At 31.6% G+C, this 25,232-nt stretch overlaps 1 protein-coding gene across 1 annotated transcript; it reads right to left on the bottom strand.

Annotated features, from left to right (window-relative positions):
- Positions 1–1,050: 1,050 nt before the first annotated feature.
- On the bottom strand, positions 1,051–22,174 carry LOC121127939 (GATA-binding factor 3). The gene is made up of 6 exons (XM_040723526.2): positions 22,049–22,174; positions 14,557–14,674; positions 3,499–3,618; positions 1,812–2,086; positions 1,456–1,482; positions 1,051–1,373 (listed from the first exon to the last, which is right to left on the bottom strand). Exons 2-6 carry the CDS (start codon positions 14,651–14,653, stop codon positions 1,170–1,172), a joined length of 723 nt encoding a protein of 240 aa, XP_040579460.1. The 5' UTR covers positions 14,654–14,674; positions 22,049–22,174; the 3' UTR covers positions 1,051–1,169.
- Between the last annotated feature and the right edge of the window lie 3,058 nt (positions 22,175–25,232).

Raw genomic sequence — 25,232 nt, 5'->3', positions numbered from 1 at the left:
TTCTTTTAGTTTTAGTATTACTTACTCTGGGTAATACTCATAGAACTGTGTAGGTCCATATTTAGGACTGAAGACTACAGTCCCGTACAGTTAAGTCTCAATCTTGTACAATTTAGTCCTAAAAACATATAAAGTCTGTCCCTGACGACGTCAGACAACTTTCTTCTTTGTTTAATCAGTTCTAAGTCCAAAGGACTGATAGAAACAGTCACAAAACTGAACTAGACCGAATAAATAAGGACCTACGCAACAATAAATACTCGTACCAGGAACATCAATGTAAAAAGTACACGCATATTAATCGCTAAAACGAGTACTTTGCGGATAATTACTCGTCAATGGTTAAAATTTCAATCAAATGTTTTGATCTTCATATATTTATTGGCGAGTTCCCGTTTTTAACCAGATATTTGTCATATATCTATAAGTTGTTGAGAGATAATTTAGAGTCGTTCCATTTTTGTATTTCTATTTATATGTGATGAACGTAGTAGTTCAAAAATTTATGACGTCATAAAAGGTACATATTACGATTACGTCACATAGAACGTATTTAAAAGTGCATATTTTTCGAAAAACTTGAAGTAGAGTTACTAATTTACAAAAAAAAGGGATTTTTATGTAATAAAAAAAAAGACAACTGAAACACAATTTTTAATATGGATTAATATAGCGATATTTTTTATTCAATATGTGCTCCTTTACAAGCAATAACAGCCTCGACACGCTGGCGAACAGATTGGCAGGTTTTGACGATGAATGCCAATGCGATATTTTTACAATTAGAGACATGGGATTAACAAAAAACATTGGTTGATTTTGATTTCAGCACTCGTTTGGTTGCGTAATGAAACGTTGTAATTAAAAATAACAGGTAATAAATTTTAATTAAATCCTACGCCAAGTTTTGTCTCCCCACATTCTACATAACACTATAAATTTATTTTGGGTATTTAAATACCCCGTTAAATATTCGGTTCTAATCGAGTCGGAAGTATTGATCCACTACTTGATTTATTTGAAAAAAAATACCCAACACCTACTACATACTTAAAACTTTAACTAACCATTTATTAATATCTTTGTAATACTATTCAAATAAATACAGGGAACACTCAAACAAAATGTACATATAAGTAAATAAACAGAAAAGTTTGATTGTAATAATATTATAACTGATGATACAAATCCCTATTTCTTTTGTCAAATAAAAGTTCGATTGGACTAGATCCAGAGGGGTTCCTTGAGGGTAGAGACTCGTCGTGATGATAAAGCATGAGGGGCATCATAGATATAGGATCCAATAGACACTGTCGATTGTCACGTACTAAACCAACTCCTCCTAATTTTCGATTCCGTGTCTGTATTTCTGCCTTGGATGGATAGAAAAAAAGAGTAAAGTATGAGGTTATTTTGTACATAATAATATGTATTTATAATTTGGCAAAAGCTTACTTTTTTCATTGCAAGAGGACGCTCAACCTAATCCATCCATCAATCAATCAATTGTATGAATAAATAAGAGGGGAAAAAGTGAATTAATTAGTGAAGAAAGAACGAGAGAGAGAGAGAAACATAGAATAAGACTAAAAAGTTGAGGTGCTGTGGCATGTGCCAAGCAATCAAGACTCACTCCTCATTATAACACATTCTTTCACTGATATCAATCGAAAAATGATTGCTTCTCTTAAGAAAAAAGAAAGAAAAGAATTCTTAAAATAATAATAACAACAAAAAAAAGAGAATTTTTCATTTTTTCTTTTTCATCCCAAAAAACCATTTTTCTTAATTCATTAGACGCACACACTTACACTATGAAGTTTATAGTATAGCCCACAGGCATTACAAACGGGATTTCCATCATGATTTCGTCTCCAAAGTGTGGTTGTTGTGGTTTTACAATTAGAGCAGGAAGTCCCTGTTCGTTTGAGAGGAATGATCCGACGTTTTGGCTTAATCAATGGGCGATTGATGCCGTTGTTCATCTTGGTATAGAGACCACAGGCATTACAAAGATAATGACCATTACCATCTCGTCGCCAGAGGGGAGTCACATTGGCTCCACAGTTGACACATTCACGACCATCTTCATATACATTAAAAGAAGCAAATATTATATAGTTTGTAAAAATGGCATAGGAATAAAGCAAATATATTTTTGGCAAAATATTACATCCATTCTGTATGTGATCTAAGCTACAATGGTATGAAAATAATTCTTTCTCTAGAACAGTAGAGCCCCATCTGAGGCTCTTCAGAGCCCTTCTGCTCAATGATATCTACGATAGATTATACTGCAGCGGCATCCATTGGGGGAGGGCTAGAGTGGCTGTAGCATCCCTCCCAATATATATTAAATTTCACACAAAAAAAGATAATAATAATATTTTTTTTCCAAAAAATGTACACTTTTTGTGAATAGGTGTGGATTTTTGAAAAATACATTTTCTAATCCTCTCCTTATCCTAAAGTCAAAGTTTTCGTCAAATAGGCATAGTTTATCAAAATAAGATGCAGAGATCATATCCCACGCCACACTAAGGAACATTGGCTGTAATTTTAATCCAATAAAAAATACTATTGAACTGTTGATACAAGTCATTGGCATTTGAATATTTTTATGCATAGATATGACAACTCTAATTTACTCGTGAGTTCTGAGCTATCTTTTTATAGTTTGTATCCAGACTGGCTGTGGCAATCCTCATTATCTGATCTAAGTGATCATGAGTGAATTTAGTAGGATATTAATTGTTCATTACATTCATCTCAGAGATAACAGACTCGGATCCTTAATAAACATAAATATTGGATCAAACCGGAGAACACTGAAATCGGCCATTGGATCAATTATACTTAGTGATGTTAATCGTGTCTATTTTTTAGCTGACACATTTTTAAGAAATAAGTCAATGAATTTTCTTTTCTTTAGCAGTTGTCAACAGTATTTTACTCCTAAGCAGCGAACTTCCTTTCCTACTACATTCAATTATATTCAAAATCTGATTAGATATTTTGATGTGCTGATAACAGACGGAGTGTAATCCCGAGGATCTGTACCGGAATTATATTTGTAAGTCCGTGTTGGGCTCATTATATAATTGGAGGATCGATATCGGTGTAATTCTTGCCAATGTCCTTCTATCGTCCCTTCTCCCCTATGCCCCAGCTCCATAGAACTAGCTAAGCTGTTGTCCTTAAAAACATTCTTTAAATTGGGAGGGATTTAATGTTGATTATCAGTTTCTTTTCTTTTTTTTTTACATGCCCATATACACAAGATTTTCATCACTAGTATAATTTATACTAGTGATTAATTTAGTCTTATTTAGATATTACCTGGCATCGGTAAAAAAATTGGTGTTAATTGATTCACCCCCTCCAAAGATTTAAGACTAATTTTACCAACATTAAATTTACATTATTTATTTGTATTATTGTGATTAAAGGATTTTCCGGGATCGCCTGTTGAACAAATCTGTGCTACAAAGTACGTACCTTCATAGGTCCTCCTAGATCCTAGTTTGATAAGTGAGGATGATGAGGAGGAAGGACATTTTGATAGATTTTGCTCTGCCGGATGCCCTTCTTTTGAGGAAGGATCCTTTGCAAACATGCCTATAAATACATTGATACTTTAGATTGGTAATTATGTATGTGCACTGTATATTTGTACTCAGTATGAACAAGTTGATCTACGTATAAAAATGTAAGTAGTATTATAAATTATTGTTATTATCAGTACATATTATTTAATGAGAGGTGCTCTGATGAACTGAGATGATAAAAACAGAGGATGAAAGGAATTGTAAAAATATACATATTATATTATTATTATTTGATGGACTAGTCAGGTGTACGACACCTATGTATATACGTACATACCTATATCATATATGTATGGGCTAATCAAGCTGTTATTCTTGTTTTCAAAAATATCTAATTGTCATACTAATAACAAATGATGTACTTATACATTGCATATGTATTGAATAGATAAGAGGGACTCTAAGTAGTAGGGAATAAGTATTGTTGGATGTACACTAATAGGCTCTAGGACGCCTTTTATACAGTCAAAACCTGAGAGGATCTCAAATTGCTTACACTAAGAGGAAGTCAAAATTCTATGGAAAAACTCAAATGTGGCATCATTTTTTGTAATATGTATAAAATTTCCTTTGAGCTTGGATTTGTTTACATAATAACCTCGTCCAACAAAGTTGAACAGAGGTTATTATTTAATAAAAGTATATGCACTTTGTACCACAAAGATATCTATTGCGTACATACTTTAATATACGTTATTATCTCAGTCAACGAAGTTGAACAGAAGTGATACTTTTGCCTACGTTTGTTTGTTAGTGTATAAGTTAGTCACCAGGGTTACAGCTAATATTACGGATCGACTTTGATTAAACTTGGTACGAAAATCATATATGGTCACAGTATGAGGCCATTAAATTTTGAGAGGTCAATGTCAAAGGTCAAATAGTACAAAAACGTTAAAAATGCATAATCGATCATAACTTTGAGAAAGATTTAGATAAATAACTCAATTCGATTTTAGAACGGGTTTTTTGCACTCTACCGAGTGTCCATTCTAGTCCATAATGTTTTCAGACATAATTATCGTTTAAAAAACAATTGAGTTTTGCTGCGGTACCAGCACTGTGCATCTGCAGACAAGTCGTGCTTTACGTTTATCAGTCCTGATAGGGAGTATTGGCGTCACCAGACCGCTTGATTGAGGTCCTGTACTGGAAAACATTGTAAATCCATAAACAAAAATATAAAAAGGATTGATTGACCTTTTCAATTTAAAAAGAAGGTCGTTTTAAGAAATGAAATACATATTATTTTTGTAACAAAGCGTCAACAAATGAAAAATGGGTAAAGGTAAGTTATTAAAAAAGGTCAAGAAGGCTTTCCGTATTCTAAAATAAGATATAACATTCTTCTTCTCCTTTTTTAATGAAAAAAAAATGTCATTTAAAAAAAAAAGAGCCCTTAAAAGTGAAAATATTTTCAAGAAAGGAAAGAAATAGTTGAACTTTGAAGATTTGTAACTTTTCACACTAAAATCAACTCTGTTAATAGGTCCAAAATCTTTAAGAAGCGTACAATTTGAATGCAAAAGACGTCTTATGAAGGAACTACAACCTTTGGTAAATGACGTAAATATGAACCAGTAACATCATTTTGAATCTACAAAAGTCCAATGACAAAAGTTCCAAAGTATGCATGCATATGTTTGTACATGGCCGTCCCTGGATAAGATTTTAGTGGAGATATATGGGTCCCAAAATTGAGACGTCCCGTTCTGAGAATTGAGAATACATGGAATAATTATTGTAATTTTTGTGAAAAAAAAAACAGAAACATTTCCCATATCTTTTTTTTTTTTTTCATCAGATCATTTGTTAAAATTTAGTTCTGACCCAAAAAAATTTAACAATCTTTTTTTTTATCTTTAAAAAAAAAACTTAATCCCCCTTCCCCCCCAAAGAAAAAAAAGTGGTTACCCAGGCAGGGGCATATCCTGGGTGTTGGTTGGAGGGATCGTAACCCCCAACCGCCAAATTGTATTTTACTAGAAAATGTAATATTTGAAATTTTTTGTTAACAGATGTGGATTTTGTTTAAAATTTTTTTTTTTTTTGAATAGCTCAGGATTTTTAAAAAATTTTAATTTTATATTTCTAATTTTTGTTTTTTATTAATTTTTGGTGAATAACAGGATTTTTTAAATTTTTTCTCAAAATTTTTAATTTATTTTCATAATAATTACAAACCCATAATAACCCAAATACATCATAATATGTATATATATATATAATCCTGGGGACGCTCCTCGTATAGGTCTATACTAGGCCGTCCCTAGATAAGATTATTAACATGGAAGATTAATCCCAAAATTCGAAAGTCCACTCTTAAGTCTTGAGAACGCATTGAATAACCTTTGCGAACTGACCCCATCATATATATCAGACAGTGACCTCATCATCAATCTACCACCTGGGATATCATAATGGAGGCGTTAAGATTAATTCAAGGCTTATAAGAATGATTAAGAATTTAAGAAGCAACAACTATTTATTAACAATGACAACTAGTGTTGGATTCGAGTCAATAATTTCAGTTGAGTACGTCTTAGTACAATAGACCCATTTTTGAGATCGGTGTAGTTTGAGTTTTTGAGAATTTCCTCTTATTATGTAATGTGGTTTCTCTTAATTAAAACATTAAATCTTAATCTATTAAGAAAGAAGAGTCTGCAATTTTTAAAGTTTCGGTTTGTTTTGATTATTCGAGTTCAAGTAAAGTCGAGTTTTCCTCAAAGACATATTTTGGACGAATTTGTGATATATGGATATATTTTTTATACAATTATGAACAAATTCAATTTAGTAATTACGGATGCTGTAGGAACTTTTACTTAATAATTCCAATGGGATCAGTAGGATTTTTTATTATGCAAAAGGCTTAATATTTTTAAGCCACAAATTTAGTTTCTCATGCTTTTTACATTTAAAATATTTTCTGAAAAGCAATCATTTTATATAGTTTTATTTGAGGGGGCTACAACTCCTCCAGTTCACACATTGGGGCCTTGTGAAGTAGAAGGCCCTTTATAAAATGGGCATTTTTCAAGGGAAGATTTTAAGTCCTACGTTGAGAACCGAATCAACCCGGTAATAATTTTACATATATCATACTTATTATTTATATAATAATGAAAATAATCCCTACGATATGAAATCATCCTTGATGTCTATTTTAGCCTCTCTCTCTCCCTTCTCATAGTTTCTTGAAAATGGCATCAAGAGGAGCACGCAGCAAGTTCTCGCTCTCTTTTCCCCTCTGTCTCGCTCATTATTCCTCCCTCCTTGTGCAACACGTCTTGGAAATAGAGAAGAAAGTTAGAGACAAGTAAAGGACGACGACCAATCAATGAAGCATTCTCTTTTCCGTCCAATATCTCCTAAAAGACATGGCAGAGGAAGTTGTTCAGGTATGTATTTACCCTGTGTCTTCATAGAAAGGCTCTATTTTATACTAGACATAGGGTATTAAACATCGTTCACTTTTCTTGAATGATTCATTCTTTATTTTTTCGACTACTTATCGGGGTTCAAAGTGGTTGTTCTTCTTCAATCTAATATGTGTTAACTCTCTAAGTACAATATTTAGTTTTGTGATGACTTGTAAAATTATCGAATGGATTTAAAGTTAACCCTTCGTTACTTTGAGGTTGAAATATTCTTGTAATATCTTTGGTGTATCATACTTTTACTCCATTTTCTCTATGGAAATACTTAAATAGTGTTGTATCAAATCAGTTCGAATCAAGATAAGTCGAAGATTTTTTGATTTGACTCAAGTGAAGACTGGTTTTACAAAATTGGGAAAATCTGAGCCCTGTTTATATATATTATTGAATCGGCTTCATTTATAACACTAAATATCCCTATAGGTTGTAGTTTTGAAGGCTCTGTTTCTAATTGATTTTCTAATCCATCCCAATTTCTAAATGATGTTATTTTTCACATTGAGGAGACAGACTAGACATTAGTATACCATGGAATTGGACAATCTCACAATCAAAGTACACCATGAAATTAATTCATTACATTGGATTTAATAAATGTGGACACATTTAGAAAGTGGACATGTGTAGTTGCCCTTATTTTTTGGAAAAAAATAAATTAAATTTCAAATATTAAATTTTTTAGTTAGATTAAAAAATTCCTTAATTTGGGGGGGGGCAGCCCTCCCCCTGCAGACCCTCTGGAGAGTTTGCAGGAGTACCGGTGGGCATTTATCTTGAAGATTTATCAAATGAACACATATATCAAAATAAATACAAATTGCTTGCACCTCCTCGAACAAAATTTCAAACTCTTGTCAGCAACCCCCCTAGAAATATGAATAAATACATGGACATTGGGCAACCGTAAAAAAATTTTTTCTTCCTTTTCTAATTCATCGAACAGACTCAGTCTTGAACGACTCGATTCATGCTAACACAGCATTAGCTCAAAGTAGAGCTGAGTAGTTTGTAATGAAAAAACAATCTTTACAAATTAGAAAAGGAAAGGGGAGTTGTGTGATCTCTCTCTTCTTTTTTGTTCATTATATTTCATCGGTCTTTGTAATGTTAATATCTCCCTCTGAAGTAAGCATTCTCTCCTATTTTGGGTGTAAATTGATTTAAAAATGCATAATCAAATAAATAGTTATGAATTTATATAAATCTACAATATTTTCCCTATAGTAATAATAATTTATATATATTTTATAGCAGTAATTCATTTTATCCCCCCAAAATCACATAACAGGCAGCTAATATGATCAAGTTTCTCAATTCAGTATTACTATATTTCTCGCTCGCGTCTTCTCTTTCCCCTCTGTTTTTCATTACAAACTACACAAATCAATGCAAAATAAATCGTTCTTCCTTTTTAATAAGTGGTCACCATAGGCGGAATTAGCAGGAGAGCAAGAAGTCCCCTTCCTCTTCAAGATACGAGCGAGTAAATTATATGAACAAATACATTTTATAAAATAAGTATGAGAAAATATATACAAATTGTACACCCTAGAACAAGTTTCCAAGTAACCAGCTATCCTGGTAACTAATATGTACATAATTATACATCTCCTTATATATTGTACAAATACGGCTCCTAATGCATAAATCCAATATGTACCTAGCCACATTAAAACCATAATGATCAAGCGTGACTTGATTACTATCGGGGGTCTAATTATTATTAATATTTCACTTGCGAATGTAGTTTTAATTAGAGTGTTTGTGTGGGAGGTGGTATGGGGGGGAGAAGGAAGGGGACAGGGAGAGACGATCCAGGTCCATGATGGGATGACACAATCAACTCATAAATCTACTAAGCAAATATTTGCAAGGTATGTTAATGGCGCCATCAGAACACGAGCTTCTTTGTTTATTTATTGTGGCTGTTGTTGTTTTAAATAACAGCAGTCAAATTTCAAAATGATATGACAATGATTTTCCTTCGGTTGCTTAAAAATGGGCTTCGTTGACAGTTATTTTATTTTTATTTCCCCCTAACAAGTCGTAAATTTGAAGGAGAGAAAAATAAACCCCAAAGAATAAAAGAGGAACTACCTAGACTTTGGACCACCCATGAATTCTTTCTTTCAATCTAAGTACTCGTTGTACGAACATAAGAAGTGTACCTACAGAACCTAGAGCGTACTGCCTGTTTATTTATTGAATGTCAAATGGAAAAAAATATATCATATAATAATATTTGTGTATCATAACTTATTAACTATCTACGTAATAGCAGTTGTACTTCTAAAAGTGTTTTAAAAATGAATAATAATTGAGTTACACTTGTGGACTTGAGATAAGGGATCAAGTTTTTTCGTTTTGTTTTATTTGATGGATGTTACTTCGGTACTTTATGTATGTGTAGAACAGCACCTAAAAAAATAGGGGGGAGGCTGGCAGGCAGGGAGATAGTCAAAAGAAAATTGTACATATACCCCAAATAAAGCATAATTATTTTTACTGAAAAATTGTCAAGTTTTCTTTTTTCTTAATCAAATATGTAGTAAAAAGGTGGGATATAATAATATGTAATATCCCACATGAGAGGAAGAAGAAATAAAGAAGAAGAGGCAACCACCCCATACCATAACTCTCTTTCTAATAACAACCAACCATAGAGATAATATCTTCTTAATTTTTTTCTCCTTATTTTTACTGCCTCGTTTTATCATTATCATATTGTATATTTAAAGGAAACGGAAATTTAAATGATTCTTCACTAATTAGAGTATTACTTAGGGACTCAATAGAATTGATATGGTTCCTCTACGAGTACATTCAAACAGTCTACACAATAGTTACAACCATTCTGACGATAAAAGACAGAGATAAGAGGCAGAAGTGAAAAAAAGGAAATTATGAATACATATGTATTATAACGATATCAAAGATAGAACTAGATCGACAGCATGTGTCGAGTGCATCAGGTGTAGAGGGAACTAGATGAGCAGGAGGTTTCTTGGGAGATGGAAGATAGCTTTAATCTTTAGGTATATTTATTAATCAATCAAAAACTTGCAAAAGCTGGACAAACAACTTTTTTCCCCAGGATTTTCAGCCTCTTATTCCCTCCGATGGTCCCTCAGCTACCTACAAGAGTCTTGATCTATTACTGGACACTAATCTACAAGTCCAAGGGGCCCTGGACCCAATTAATTTATTTATTTAGTTGTATCTATCAGCTCCATTAATGGTAAGTCATCCACAGTCCCTCCAATCATCCCCCCTCCCCCAAATAATAAAATCAGGCCTCTTCCAATAGCAAAACCGTGATGAAGGCACTGAATTATCCCTATTGACAAATTGAGCCTCACTGCTGTGTGATGGGGGCATAAAACTAGGTCATCTATGTTAAAGTGGATATCTAGAAGAGGGGTTTTTAACCGTATAATCTTGTTTAAAAACATCCATTAGCAATCACTTTGTATTTTATTTTGTGAAGAAGTCACTGTTTTAAAAAAATAAGATGAAGAATTGAAAGAAATGATTGTGATGAGGATGTGATTGAAATCCTTCAATATTGAATGGATGCTCAATTTATTAATGATGTAAGTTTTGACTTTTAAAAAATGGATTACTAATTATTACGGACTATTTATTCTGTGACTCATTTTGAGGTTTAATTGATCATGTAGTCATATTACTCGTAAATAAGTAATTTTAATAGATCAAAATAAATGAAAGTATGAATATAGATACAGTTTGGAGTTAAAACGACAGATGTTGTAATGAAGCAAGGTGTTGATAGATATACAAATTGTAAAAATTGCAACTTTTACATAGGAATAATGGAATTCTTAATATTTTTAATTGGGTAATTGAGTTCAAAAGATTTATTTTAACTATTGACTTAGAAAAAAATGTGATTAATGTCTTCATAAAATTGAATAATTTAGCCCTAAATTATTGTTTCTAGACAGTAATGCAAAACATTGGAGAATAATGACAATGCCTTCCCATTTGGAATATACACAGAACGTCTCTCGGACATATAGAAAAGTTCCATTTAAATCGATGTAGAAAATCTCTACAGACCTAATTGAATAAGACAATACTCTCTCTACGCAATGTTTATGTTATAGAAAGTATATTTTGGAAGAAGAGAAAATATATAGTAACACTTTTTTGCTACCGAATTTTTATAAAAATTAATTAAATTTGTTATTTTTCTTCTTCTATAGAATCTCTGTTAAAAAATACATATATATGGGGTTTTTTTTTATTTTCATAGATAGAATCTCTTTTAACAAAATGTATATTTACTTATTATTTGCGTATTTGAGCATCATTATTCAAATGGGACTTGTAGTACCAAAAACAACAAATAGATGAAAAAGAAGAAAACCTATAAAATTACTTGAAAATCATTACCATGCAATGTATGTAGGTACTTAGATATACATACAAGCATATAAATTTGATACGTGGCCCTGCTGTCTAGTCAGCTTCTGATAAAGGATCTAAAAAGTGGGGTTCTCTTCCCCTTTTATTTATGTATTTAATGTATCTACAAACATACTGTGTACATAGGTAATTCAGTAGCTGAAACACGGTGTACGATCCTCCCTTTACAGCTAGGGAGAGCGAAGAATTTATGTATGATATTAACTTATTGTATTTCCACTTTAATTACCTGGAATTGTTCTATGTAGAGCCCCTGCTCCAGCCAATATACATATTATATACATCGTTTGTAAAGAGAAACGAAACTTTAAAGTTATGTGTATTGTTTCAATCTAGATAAGAAAATGAAGAAGAAAACGAACAACTTCCGTTTCCATATTAAATATAATACAAAAAAAAAAACTGCGAGTGAGGGAAAATGACACATATAACCGTTTTTTTTTAAATATATTATTGTTGTTGTATTCTTTTGCACACCTAATCAACTCCACAACAGGAGAGTCAACAGGGGTGTGTGTCTGCACGGTTATATTTTTGGGGGGGATTGGTTTTTTGCCTCTTTTTTCTCTCAAAAAAATTGAAATATTAAATTTTTTAGAAAATATTTCACAACTTTGATTTCAAGTGTTAATTTTTTGTGAAAAAAAATGTCAAAAATTAGATTTCAAGTTTTAAATTTTTTTGAAAAACCATAGCTCTTCGTAGAAAATAAAAGTTTATGGAGAACAATTTCAAAAATCCACAACTATTCACATAAAATTAAATTAATTTTCTATTAAAAAGAAAAAATTACATAATTCGGGATGGGGCGACAGCCCCTTTATTCTAACTTCTGCGAACGCCCCTGGACTCTCATTACAATTGTAAAATATTAGAAATGGTCTGATATCTAAATATTTACAAATGATTAGATACACTCGTTTTTCAGAAAGTATTAGTTTTGTTTTGACACAATAGCAAACTAAAAAACACATGGATATCCGCTTGATAAGTACTAAATTCTCGTAATAAACTAAACAACTAAGCATAAAAACTACAAAACAACATTAACAAACACAAGACGTTGTTAATATTATAATTTTGTTTGTGTTATAAAGTACGGATTAATCTATTTGATGACGATTTAGTCATGTTGGCAAAATGACAATTTTTATGGATTACAAGCTTAACAAGTCTTGATAATGCAGATGCATCCACAGAGGGGGGAAATAGAAATTTTTGCTTATTACTAAATTTTTTTTTGGTTAGGATGAAAAATTATTATGAGAAAATAGGGGTAAATTTTTTTTTTGTGAAAGGTTTCTTATCCTTAAAAAAATGTCATTCAGGCAAATTATGTAGCATTGCAAAAAAATTATATTTGAAATTTAATTAATAAAATTTTTTGCAAAAAATTTAATTTTCTATGAATAACTATGAATTTTGGAATTTTGTTTTCAAAAATAGTTAAAATTTGGAACTTTTTAAATATTCAATTTGGTGTAATTAGCAATGGATTTTGGAATTTTTTTTCCAAGAAATTTATTTTTTGGTTATTTTTCCCAAAAAAAGTCATTATTAGATTTTTTTCCAAAAAAATTTAATGTTTTGAGAGTAAAGTTTTTTACAAAAAAAAATTAATATTGAAATTTTGTTGTTTTTTTTTGGGATTTTTAAAAAAAAAATCATTACATCCAAAAATATATTTATATATTTGACGCCTTGTAATGAATAAATCTTATCTTGGATTGTTTGCTCCTAATGCAATGATGACATAATAGGTAAACTTTGAGTCTCACTCTTTTTACGAACTATAAAATTCATAGCCAATTAATTTATTTAAGTGTTAGTACTCTATTTATTAAGCACTCCCTGGCCAAAAGAACAACAATTAATTTACCATTCTCTCCATGATGGCATCATGGAATTTACAGAGCAAATATCGAGATTTTTAAGAATTTTTCCCAATATGTCAGTTTTCCAATTTAGATCCGATAGGTCAGACCACGTGTTAGATTTCGACCAGAAACTCCTCTAAGACCGTTATAAATTTTGTCAATTAAAAAAGACTAATTCGATCCATTCAGAGAAGTTCCGTTTGATTTGGACATATAGATCCAATCCGCTTATTTTAATCTCATTTAAAATTGGATCTAGATCGACTTTACGTATATATATTTTTTGAATTACGACATTGTTGTGTTTTTTTTTTCAAATTGTGAACATTAGACCCCATAATGTTTGATTTGGTGGGATATAACTTCAGATGGATACACAGTCGGTCTGCAAAGTGAGACCAAGAGAAATGTGTCCAAAATTTCAAAATGATTAAATTTAGATGAGTTTTTACGAAATTATGGGTCCATATCGATATTGGATCGACTCTTGTCACTAATATCCACTTAAAATCATCATCATTTTTACATGGATAAAAAATAAGGTCCTGACGTTATACGTTAAAATTAATGATATCATATTGCAATATTTATTTTTTTGCAAAAATAAAGAAAACAAAAACAGCCTTTTTAATTCTTTGCATTACATTTTTTTGATGTGCATATGTTTTATGTATACAGATTGTGACCGAACGGAAATGAATGTTCCGTTATCTAAAAACACACTTTCTTGTTTTCTACCTCTCTAATGAAAATTAATCAAAAGTTAATTAATTGAAAAGAGGAGATAAAATCCTTCAGGTGTATTTTGCATATACTTAGATACATATTGTCTTTTTTTCGTCATCAATATCATGTGTCTAAATATATCTAATTAATCTATATAAAAATTAAAGTAAAATTTAACACATATATTTTTAGTCATTACTTTTACCTAACAATAGGTGCGTATCTATTTATATTCTTCATTTTTTTCTTCCACATATCTATTCTCAATTATGTATTATAGAAAATCAAATAGTTATTAATTATATGCTAATGAGGCCCAAAAAAACCTTTTGAGGGTTAAACATTCATTATAATTATTTTTAATAAGTTTTTCAAAATTTCAAAGAATTAATTTATTATTAATATTCAGGAATTTTTAGTTATTTGAAAGAGCGCTACTTATTTTTCAATTACCAAGAATCTGTTGAAGAAAAATATAGTTGGATGAGGCGGATGGCACGAGGGATCCTTTAGGAGAATTTGTTGGTGATATTCCGTCCAGATATTCCATAATGAGGGAGGATTGATGATTCTAAGGGGATAAGAAAATAAAAGGACATAAATTATACCTAAAAATATTATAAGAACTTCCCTTGGAGGTCTATTTGATATTATAAAAAGATATGCGTTGTTTTCTTATACAAAAAAAAATAATAATAACTATAAGAAAATTCGGTTAAAATAATAGTATATTACACATTTTCTTTCTACTCCCTGATTTTACAACGTTTACCACTATACTACAATAATACTTTGGATTAAAAGCAACCTTCGTAGGATATACATTCTAAAGTTATCGACCCTAAAAATAGAGAGATGCTTTCTCAGTCCTTGCTAATGTGTGTCGATTCTAACAACTGCCAATTTACTCTTTATGATTAAATCGGAATAGATTTCGATTGACTATTTGTAATTTTTGATAGGTACAATTTATTAGTATTTAGTCATTTGTGAGAACCTTTAACATAATTATATGAATACAAAAGTAGCGTTATGCATCAATTTTTGATCCACAAATCTCCATTAAAAGTAAAGGCAAAAAAAGGAGAGATACATAGTTTGATTTTTTTATGAAGATGAGTAAAAATATAAAAGGATTTATATGTTAATCAAAATTTTGAAGCCAAGATGAAGGACGAGGCCGGTTTTTAGACCTAGAGGTAGTTTTGTGCCTGTCATTTTTGAGACTGAGGACTACAGTCCCATCCATTTCAGTCTCAGCCCGGTCCAAATCAGTTCTAAAACTATTATAGTTCGGTCCCTGATGACTTCACTCAACTTTACTTCTTCAATTTTAATCAGTTCTAGTACAAATATTCCAAAGGACGGACATAAGGAACGATCCAAACAGTTGACAGTACTTGGCCTAAGATTGAACTGGATCGAATAAATACGGACTGATGCAACACTAACTACAGGTGTGTTGGGAGACTAGCCAATGATGTCCTTAGGGATATTTTTGGGTATGTTAAAAATGAAAAATAAAATAAATAATAAACCTGGCAATATTGACAGTTACACGAATGTTTTAGAGGAGAGAAGTGTAGCTGTTATGGCGTTTCACTAAATCAGCTACAATCAGCTGATACAGGAGATGAAGGATAAAGGGATATAAACAAGGACTTTTGCTAGAATTACTCCGACTTCGATCCCTCTGAGTACAAAAGGGACTTACAATTATAACTCCGCAACTAATCTTCGGGGTTACTTTCATGAACAACCACACATGGTCCATCAGGTTTTGATTGTAATTGAATCTATTTAGAAAAGGAAGTTCACTACATAGGAATTAAATAACAATGATTTTTCTTAGGAAAAGAAAATTCCTTTTTTTATTGGAGCTCTGATTGGTATTTAACTCTTGAGGAATGAACTTCCTTTCCTGCTACATTCAATTGTATTCAAAATCTGATTGAATATTTGGTTACGCACATAAAAGACGGAGAGTAACCCCAAGGATTTGTTGCAGGGTTCTGATTGTAAGTCCTATTTGGAGTAAAAATATAATTGAGGATCAACAACGGAGGTATTCTTGCTCATGTACCTGTTTATCTCTTTTCCCCTTCCTTTCTTGTGACAGCTGATTGTAGTTTGTCTAATGAAGCGTCATAACACCTAAGCTGCTCTCCTCTAGAACATTCTTCAAACTTCCCTTTCTACTACATTCAATTATATTCCAAACCTGACAGAACATTTGCGGTTGCTGAAGTAAGGCGGAGAAGTAATGAATATTTGTAGCTGAGTTATAATTGTAAGTCTGGGGTTGGACTCAGAGTAAAATTGAGGAGGTGCGTCTAAGACATTCTGGCCTATATCCTTGTTTATGTCCTTCTCCCTCTCCCCCTCTAACAGCTGCTTGATGCTGATCTAACGAAACGTCATTAAAGCTAAGCTCTTTTCCTTCAAAACATCCTTCAAAATTGTCAGGCTTAGCATGTTGATTTTCGGTGTCTCTTTTTTAACACGCCCAAAAGGCTATCCTTCAGCACCACTGTAGATTAATATATTCATACAATTGTATGTATATCCGTTTAACCAAGAGTAAGATATCTCTTAATTTATTCATTTGGTGTGATGACTCCCCCCTCTGATTAGGGATATTATGTAAATGAGTATTTACAAGATGTTATTTCCCTTTCTTTCGTTCTCCTTTTGATGATGACTGTTACTTACTCTCATCTCTTTTTTTTTTCTTGTTTATAAGAATATTTCCCTTCATTTTCTCATAGGAAGATTTCTCTTTGATTCACATACTCTCCTTTTCCCCCCTCTCCCTCCGTTTATTCAAAAAAACAGCAAGCTCTCCTTCACCATATGTGACTCCTTCATCATACTCATCATCAAATGCTGATGATGAATACGAAAATAAACTAACAAAGTTAGAGAGAGAGAGAGAAAGATGGCTGAAGGTCTATTGAATAAAAAAAAATTCATTTTCCTCTTGCGGGGTTAATATGTATATGTATAATATGTAATACGTAGGGAGTGAATTGGAAATTCATATATGAAATATGATATCACTTGTAAGCTAGTACTACACTTTTCTCCATACAGAGGGGAATAATGACATATTTATCAGATTCATTATTAGTTTTAAATACAATATACATAAGTATTAAAAGATGCATATGTTACATATTCTAGGGTTCTATTCGTCCTTAGAAGGGTCGATTTTAGAACAGGACTTGAGGACAAGTGCCCCAGGCCCATGGCTGGATATATCTTTCAATATATGGAGTAAACAAGTTGTACAAGAGGCATTTTTTAAGTCTTAAAATGCATGATTGAATGTCAACATGGGTTAATCTAATTACCAACTGTTAATGGGTACGATCATTGCATCTGTTCAAATTAAATGGCTATTATATATTTATGAGTAATATAACTGCGGCCATTTGAAATTTATAGAGTGCCAGTTATATTAATTATACATTTGTAATTTGTATTAAAATAACCAAAACTTATAGCATTAAAATATCAATCATATTCAATTATTGCATGTTCCTCATTCCAAGATCTATATATCCTTCATTAAATTATTATTCATACCATTTTCTTACTGTAACTTGTACAGTTGTCATGTACAAGTTACAACTTGTATACAACATATATACACTAAAAATTTTTTTTTTTACATTTTATCCTGTTATTAAAAAAAAAGGTCATTTAATTAAAGTAAATTAAAGTGTTTTTTTCGTAAAACGTCCTTCGATGAATGACATTTTTTATATATTTTATAAAAAATTAAATTTTAAATAAAAGAATGAACCCGTATCTTTGGGCACGGCCTTATCACGCTAAAACTGGTATTGGTCCTTAACAGAGGCACTGTTAGAAGAAAGGTCATTTCCATTTAGCTTTCTTTCGAATAAGAATGTTATTCGTCTCACCAGATTTGGGATGTTTTAAGTACATATCTAAGAAGGACGAGAAGGACATGCTTCCCAGTTTAGGGAAGATTTTTTATTTACAATATTACCCATTTTCGTGAAATAGGAAATGTTACCTCCCACTCTATGATAAGGTTATAATACTTTATTTTCTCAACAAAAGAAGAATTTAATTTTAACTTGTTTATACTGGGCCGTGCAAAATTGTTTACCGATGATGTAAATATACTTTTTAAGAGGTTTTGTGGCAACCAATCTGATTGTTTCGTATTTTTACTGTTAAAATAAACAAAAATCCTTCCTGTAACAACTTCCACACGTGAGATCATGTCCAATCAGGAAACAAAGAGGATCGAAATTGCAGCCCTCCTCCGAGCGGGAGTGCCTCAAAACAACATTAAGGTACAGGTTGGGGCCTCGTTGAAGACAATTTACAACGTTTCCAAGCGCTTGGAGGCTGGGTGTGATCTCAAGCATTCCCCTGGGGCTGGCATGAAGCCCACTGTCTCAACAAGGCAAGTAAAGGCAGTGTTCAAGAGGTCTCCCAACAGGTCCATTGCCGACATGGCCAGAAAGATGGGAACGTCGACATCAACTGTTTCAAGGGCATTGAAAAGGGCTGGAGGAAAGTCCTTGAGGCGTACTGAACGCCCTCTGCCAACTGAACGTCAGCGAGAAGTCAGACTTGAGCGTGCCAAGAAAATCTTGAATGAAATCAAGAGCTCATCTGGACGCATTATAATTTTTTCAGATGAGAAAACTTTTACGGTCGATCCTGTTTTCAACAGGCAAAATGACCGTGATGTGAGCTTTGGAGATGTTTGGAGATCCAACGGGAAGGCCATGAAGCCGGTATGGTTCCCCACTGGCTCAGATTAACAGCGGAGGATTATGTGAAGATTCTGGCGTCCAAGGTCCTTCCGTGGATAAAATCTATAGTCGGCAACTCTCCTTGGGGTTTTCAACAAGATGGAGCACCCGCCCACGCTTCCAAGAAAGCTCAGGAGTGGCTCAAGGACAACATGAACTTTTGGCCAAAAACTACTGGCCCCCCCAGAGCCCAGATTCTAGCCCACTAGACTTCCCTATCTAGGCGCACGTGGAGACCAAGGCCTGCAAAAAACGACACAAGAACATAAATGCCTTAAAGGCTGCTGTCAACAAGACCTGGGCCTCCATGGACGCCGATTACATCCAGCAAGTCTGTGGCAGCTTCAGACGTCTCCTGACCAGTGTCATTGAGGCAAATGGTGGCTATATTGATTAAATTTGATCACAAACTATTTTATTATTCTAAAAATTTATGAATAAATTGTTTCTCAACTCATTTAAATGTCATTATTGTCCGCGTTATGTTCTGAAAAAAAATCTGTAAATAATTCTGCACGGCCCGGTAATAATTTTGACAAAGAATAGATTTTCATGCATCTAATCAACAAAATCTGTATTTTTTTTCATAATATTTTATGACAAATGGTCCCCTCCTATTGCCTAAAAAAGTATTCTACCCCTTTAGTTACAAAAATGTTTATATGCCTTGGTTTTTAATATGGAACTTGAATTAGGTATATCCAGTATATATGGTCCTTTAAAAACGTTCAAAATTATAAAACACCTTTAAAAAAAGGAATCGTTTTGACTAAAGTTTACGAATTGAGTTTTGAAGTAAAGTTTTGAACATATTTCACAACGAGAATAGTTTGTCTTTATTCTTAATTGATGCCTAATTAAAGCATAACTATTTTGTTTATAAATATTGGATCTATTTGATAGACGAGATAGATAGATAATGAAGTTACTGGACGATATCTATGATGAAAGACTCTGAAAAATAGTGTTATATGGTATTAATTTTGATTCAGATTTGGACACGTCTTACATATTTGAGACAGGACGTCAGAATTTTGAGACTGTAACCTCCCTACCGCATATATTTTTTTATAAGCAAAAGGGACCGTCACATAGAATTAAGGGCCTTCTAAGAAATATTGCATAACATATCCAGAATATATTTAAATGAATAGAATAAAAGGGAATCAAAAACTCAATTTAAAAAAATATATAATTATAAATTAAAATCCATGAAATCAGTGTTTTTTTTAAGATTTTAGCAGATCAGTGAGATAATACATGCGGATATAAGTACGTATGGTTATAATCGGAGGTAAAACCATGCTAGAAAAATGCACTTAACTTATGTTTAATATTTTTATTTTTTTAAAGTGTAATGTTGATTACTTTTCAATGTATCTTTTGGACACCTATACCTACAGGTTCGTACACTACAATTGAAACAAACTTTGATCCCATCAAGATACAGTATGATTGTATCACAGTCGAGTTTTTCTTGCTCATATAAAAGGTAAGGTAACTCATAAAATAAATATTAATATTAAATATTATTATAATAATTCATTTTTAGTAGTTAGATAAACACAATTGCTCATGATCTAATGTTTTGCAATTTACTCGATGATTAATATTCTTTGACCGCAAAATAACTTCAGAACTAATCATGCTTATTTGCTTACTGTTACTTCAAAAATTCCAAATTGATACAGCTGATTCAAATAGGGTGATTAAAACCAACTTTGGGACTGTTTATACTATATGATATGATTGTTTTTTTTTACAAATATTGACACGTAAGAGTTGAAAAAGATAAAATGTCATTAATATCAACGTTTTTGAATGGCACCACACGGGCTATTACAGTTCTGATTTTTTTTTTTTACTAAGGGTCTATATCTGTAAAAAGCATAAATTGACGGTAAAATTAATTATACCAACTCTGAGGCCGTTTATGGAAGATTAATATTTTTCTTTATGAAGTAAAAAGGTTACTCAGAGGAAGAATTGAGGAAGTGATTCTCAGCTCATGGAGATAATACTCAAAATTAAACTACTTTTACTCTTGATGCTATTTAAAAAAATCCGCCATTATGCATTGATTCAGGATGGGGAAGAGTTCAAAGTTTGTTCGGATTATAGTGCACGATCCGATACTCTTATAAGCAAAACATATAATAAAAGTTTTTCTCTTATCCAGTGTTTTATTTTGACTCTAAATATATATATATATCGAATATATTTTCCGAATAAGTGCATGCATACACAGATATATATATAATATATCCACATGTGTGCACCAGTGGACCATAACTAATGTGTGAACTGATGGAAATGAGGTGAGAACAGATACGGATACATTGATGATGTTACAACAGATCATATTATTATTATAATAAATGGTGGGCAACGTGCGGTTTAACCCCTTTCCCCCCCCCCTCCATTTAAATAGCTAATGTTATTGTTATCATCATTCCCTAATGAACCATTCAACCAAAAAGGAGAGAGGAGGGAATGAGGTTTTATCAACCAAAAGTCTTTAGAAACGCATACCTCTACCAAAATACATATATTTTATAATATACACATGATAGGAGATGGAAGGAGAAGAGAAAAGGGAGAATCTCTCTCTCTCTCTCTCTCTCACTCTTTCCTTTAACCAGAGTTAGTTGATGTTCTTTGAGAGTAGGAGACTCAATGGTGCAGAAGAAAATGATTTTCTCTCTCTTCCCCTCTTATAGTTTGTAGTTTGACTTTCCATTTTTCTATCTATTACTTTTATATGTAGATATTTACTACAACTATAATGCCAAAACTCAATTTCCCCACATTAAGATAAGATTCTTTCTTTCTCTCTCTTTCTTTTTTTCTCCATTCACCCCTATCTACTACTACTACTACTACTACTCCGGTACAAAGAAAAAGAAAGAGAGAGAGAGCATATCTCTGGACGATTTTCTTTTTCCTTTCACAAAATATATATTTATATATCATATAAATAGGGATGAATTCTCCCTCCCTCTCCCTTCTTCCACTCTTTTTCCCCTTGGGGAAACTCTCCTTATTTGATCACGATTATCATCACGATGTGATTTCCTTTTCGTCTTAAATATATATATATATATATACCAAAAAATAAGTGTACGTTTATCAGATATTCAACTCACCAAATCCCTTTACTTATTTAATTAGCTCCATCCTCCATATTTCACAAATTTTTAATTTCATTATTTTAAGGACTTTTTTGTACTTTATTTCTTTACTTCCTCTTCAATCCACTTTTTAGTAGAACTAACTCAAGAAACTGAATTCTTAATGGCGTTGTTGTTTTTATTATTGTTATTAAAGAAAAAGCAAAAAAAAAAAAAAATGAAGAGTATTGTAGTACAAAGTGGAGGCTTATAAGCAATATAAATTTTTTTTTTAAATTGAATGTATGTGATTTGACAATTTATTTATATATATACATAGATTTTTCTTTCTTTCTCTTTTTCTCCTTTATATGGGAGGGGTGAAAGCAGTTGGTAAGGAAGGAAGCCGTATGCATGTATTTATATACCAAGCAACAGGCCGAGGAATGGCAACAGTGAAAGAATGCTTAGAAAAAAAGATCCTCTTATTATTCTTAAAAACAAAAAACATAACTAAATACAAAATACGAAGCAACAAAACCTCTCTCTCTCTCGCAATAACTGCATGCAATAACTTTCCTCTGTCAATACAAAATGTATACATATATTATAATAAAATAAGTATACAGAAATATATGTTAAAAGTGAAATACATTATGTTGAGTATATTTATGTATAAGTCATGTGTCAATAAAAAGGGAATCAGAATTAAAAAAAAAAAAAAGAAGCCTAATCCAATTTTGTCTCAAGTGTCCGTCGACTTTTCATATCAATAAATGATATTTATGTGTCCTTAAACTGTGTATTGTTGCTTTAAATTGATGTTCCCTTTGTACTTTTAAATCAAATTTTGTAATATTTATTACTATAAAACGCATAAAATGGTTGTTGTCTCTTGGAATTATTATCATGTCACATATAGTATATTCGAATCGTTGTCGAGTTTGTTTATTTTTATTTTATAGTAATTTTATTACCTATTTCGTATCTGGATTGAACTCAATAGATAGTCCGACTTTGATAATATGTATGCATGAAACTTTGGGGAACAAGTCTATCCTTTTTACAATAGAAAACAACCATTTTATGCGTTGATTTTCTGGTAGATATTTTTAATCACAATGCAAAGGCACTTTATACAAGAAAATAAGTAAAATAGTGGTAGCAATCATGGAGGCGTTTGTACTTCCTAGTAGGGATAATCTTCTTCTTTTGAACTTTGTATGCCTGTTATTTAGTGCGTTTTACATTAACATTAATTTCAAGCAGAAATAATCAACAACGATGTCTAAACATTGTTAATTTACATTTCCATACATTAAGGCAAAATGTCCTGTGGCAAAATAGTAAATGGTGAAAGTACGTAGCCTCATATATATGAACCCTTCAATATTTAATACGCTAATCTTGGTCAAAATGACCTATATATTCTAATTTATGGAATTGATTGAAATCCCGAGAATATTAATTAAAATGTAGAGCAGTGATTTTTAACCGAGTCTCAGCAGTGCATCGTCTAAGACTCTACCAGGTTATATGGTCATCAAGAAATGTCTTTATTAAAAAATAAGCATCAATTGTTTTATTTTCGATAAAAAAAGTCCTCAAAACTGCCAACAAAATTGTTTTTTCAAAAATAAAAAAGTAGTAATTGTAAAAGTTTAAGGTTCACACAAAAATTCGGCCAAAATTAGATGCCCCCTCCTAAAAATATACTTAGGGGCTTTGCAGTCATCAAAAGGCTGGGAATCCCTAGTACATAGCCTTTATTTGATTTATGATACTATTTTTTTGTCTGATATGACCTTCAAAATAGAGTCTAACATATTTTTTCTATAAATATTCACGGAATTTTTACAATCTTTATGTGCAATTTGTAGCACGTCTGAAGGTTTTCTTAATATAACTTATACATAGAAATGGAAGATAATGAAATTATTAATACAAATCTAATCCAGACTCACTTTAGAGAAAAAACATTCTAGTTTGTCTTTGTGTTGACGTGCCATTTATTTAGTGTGTAAAAGTTGAAATTTGTATAAGTACACTCTACAAATTGTAACCATATAATGAGATAAACAATTTTAGATAAATAGTTTATACAATCAGTGAACATTCTTTAGATTATCAATTTAGTAAGAGTGTCATTTTGGTCTATTGTTTTTAATGACAATTACTAATTGGGAAGGCATATTATAAAGTCTCTATTGCTCAAAGTTACATTGCTACTAAAACATGAGTAATAAATTAGTATTTTTAATGGATCAAAATAAAATACTAGCACATATTACTGTCTAGTAATTGGAGTGACTAATATTGTAATTCAATTAGTAACTAATTACCAAACTAATTGTTACCTGTATAAGCAGATTGTACAAGTTGCATTTTTTTCGTCTTAAAATATATTATTTAACGGCCATTGGTCCTTCTAATTAACAGCTATTCATTGATGCTTTCATCTCATTTTGATCTATAAAAATTACATGGTTATTATGTATTTATGAGTACTATAACTCTGAGTATTTGAACTTTACAATGTGCTACAGAATACATATATGTGAGTCATTTCTATTAAAGTAGTCAAACATTACAACAGTAATATATGGAACACGTATGCATTATTAAATTATTGCATGATCCTCATGCCAAATACTGCGAATCCTTCATGTAAAATCATTCATCTCATGGTTTGGTTGAACTTGTACAATTTCCTTATACAAGGTTTAACTTGTACACAACATCTATATATATATATATATATATGGACAATGTCAGGAAAAAATAGCGAGAAAAAGTGACCATATGGTAAATTTAAAAAATATTAAATCCGGTACGAAATAATCATATGACTGATGTGTTGACAACGAGGTACCCGGATTACATGATAACTTTTGTAGATTTAAAGAGGGCCCCAACTACTTGGCTTTATTTGGAGCTAAAGGGATAAAAATGCACATTAAATGTAGGTATATAATTACTATACTTGAGATTTGTGAGCGATCCCTCAATCGCTTACAAAATTGCTCATTTTGCCCTTTGTTGCTTGAAAATTGCTCATTTTTCACATCTACCTGAAATAAATAGAGAAAATTTGGATTCTAGTTAGATTAAACAAGAGCTCTTTTTTAATTTTTTGATGACAATTTCCGAGGAAAAATCCACATCCAAACCCCTTCCTTCATTAGGCTCACTTTTTTTTTGTTGAGCAAAACTATGTATA

Source organism: Lepeophtheirus salmonis, chromosome 13 (genome assembly GCF_016086655.4).
Source record: "Lepeophtheirus salmonis chromosome 13, UVic_Lsal_1.4, whole genome shotgun sequence".
In the NCBI taxonomy this organism is placed as follows: Eukaryota; Metazoa; Arthropoda; class Copepoda; order Siphonostomatoida; family Caligidae; genus Lepeophtheirus; species Lepeophtheirus salmonis.
The sequence above is the reverse complement of the archived record's forward strand: the minus strand, read 5'-3'. Positions and strand labels throughout refer to the sequence as shown.

Bases quoted from the DNA above. Each gene is read 5' to 3' on its own strand.
- LOC121127939 (XM_040723526.2), bottom strand. From the start codon at position 14,653: ATGGAATATCTGGACGGAATATCACCAACAAATTCTCCTAAAGGATCC. The intron at 3,619-14,556 runs GTAATTGAAAAA...ATGTATTTATAG, and splicing joins TTTTCTTCAACAGATTCTTG to GCATGTTTGCAAAGGATCCT. The intron at 1,374-1,455 runs GTAAGCTTTTGC...TATCCATCCAAG, and splicing joins GTCCTCTTGCAATGAAAAAA to GCAGAAATACAGACACGGAA.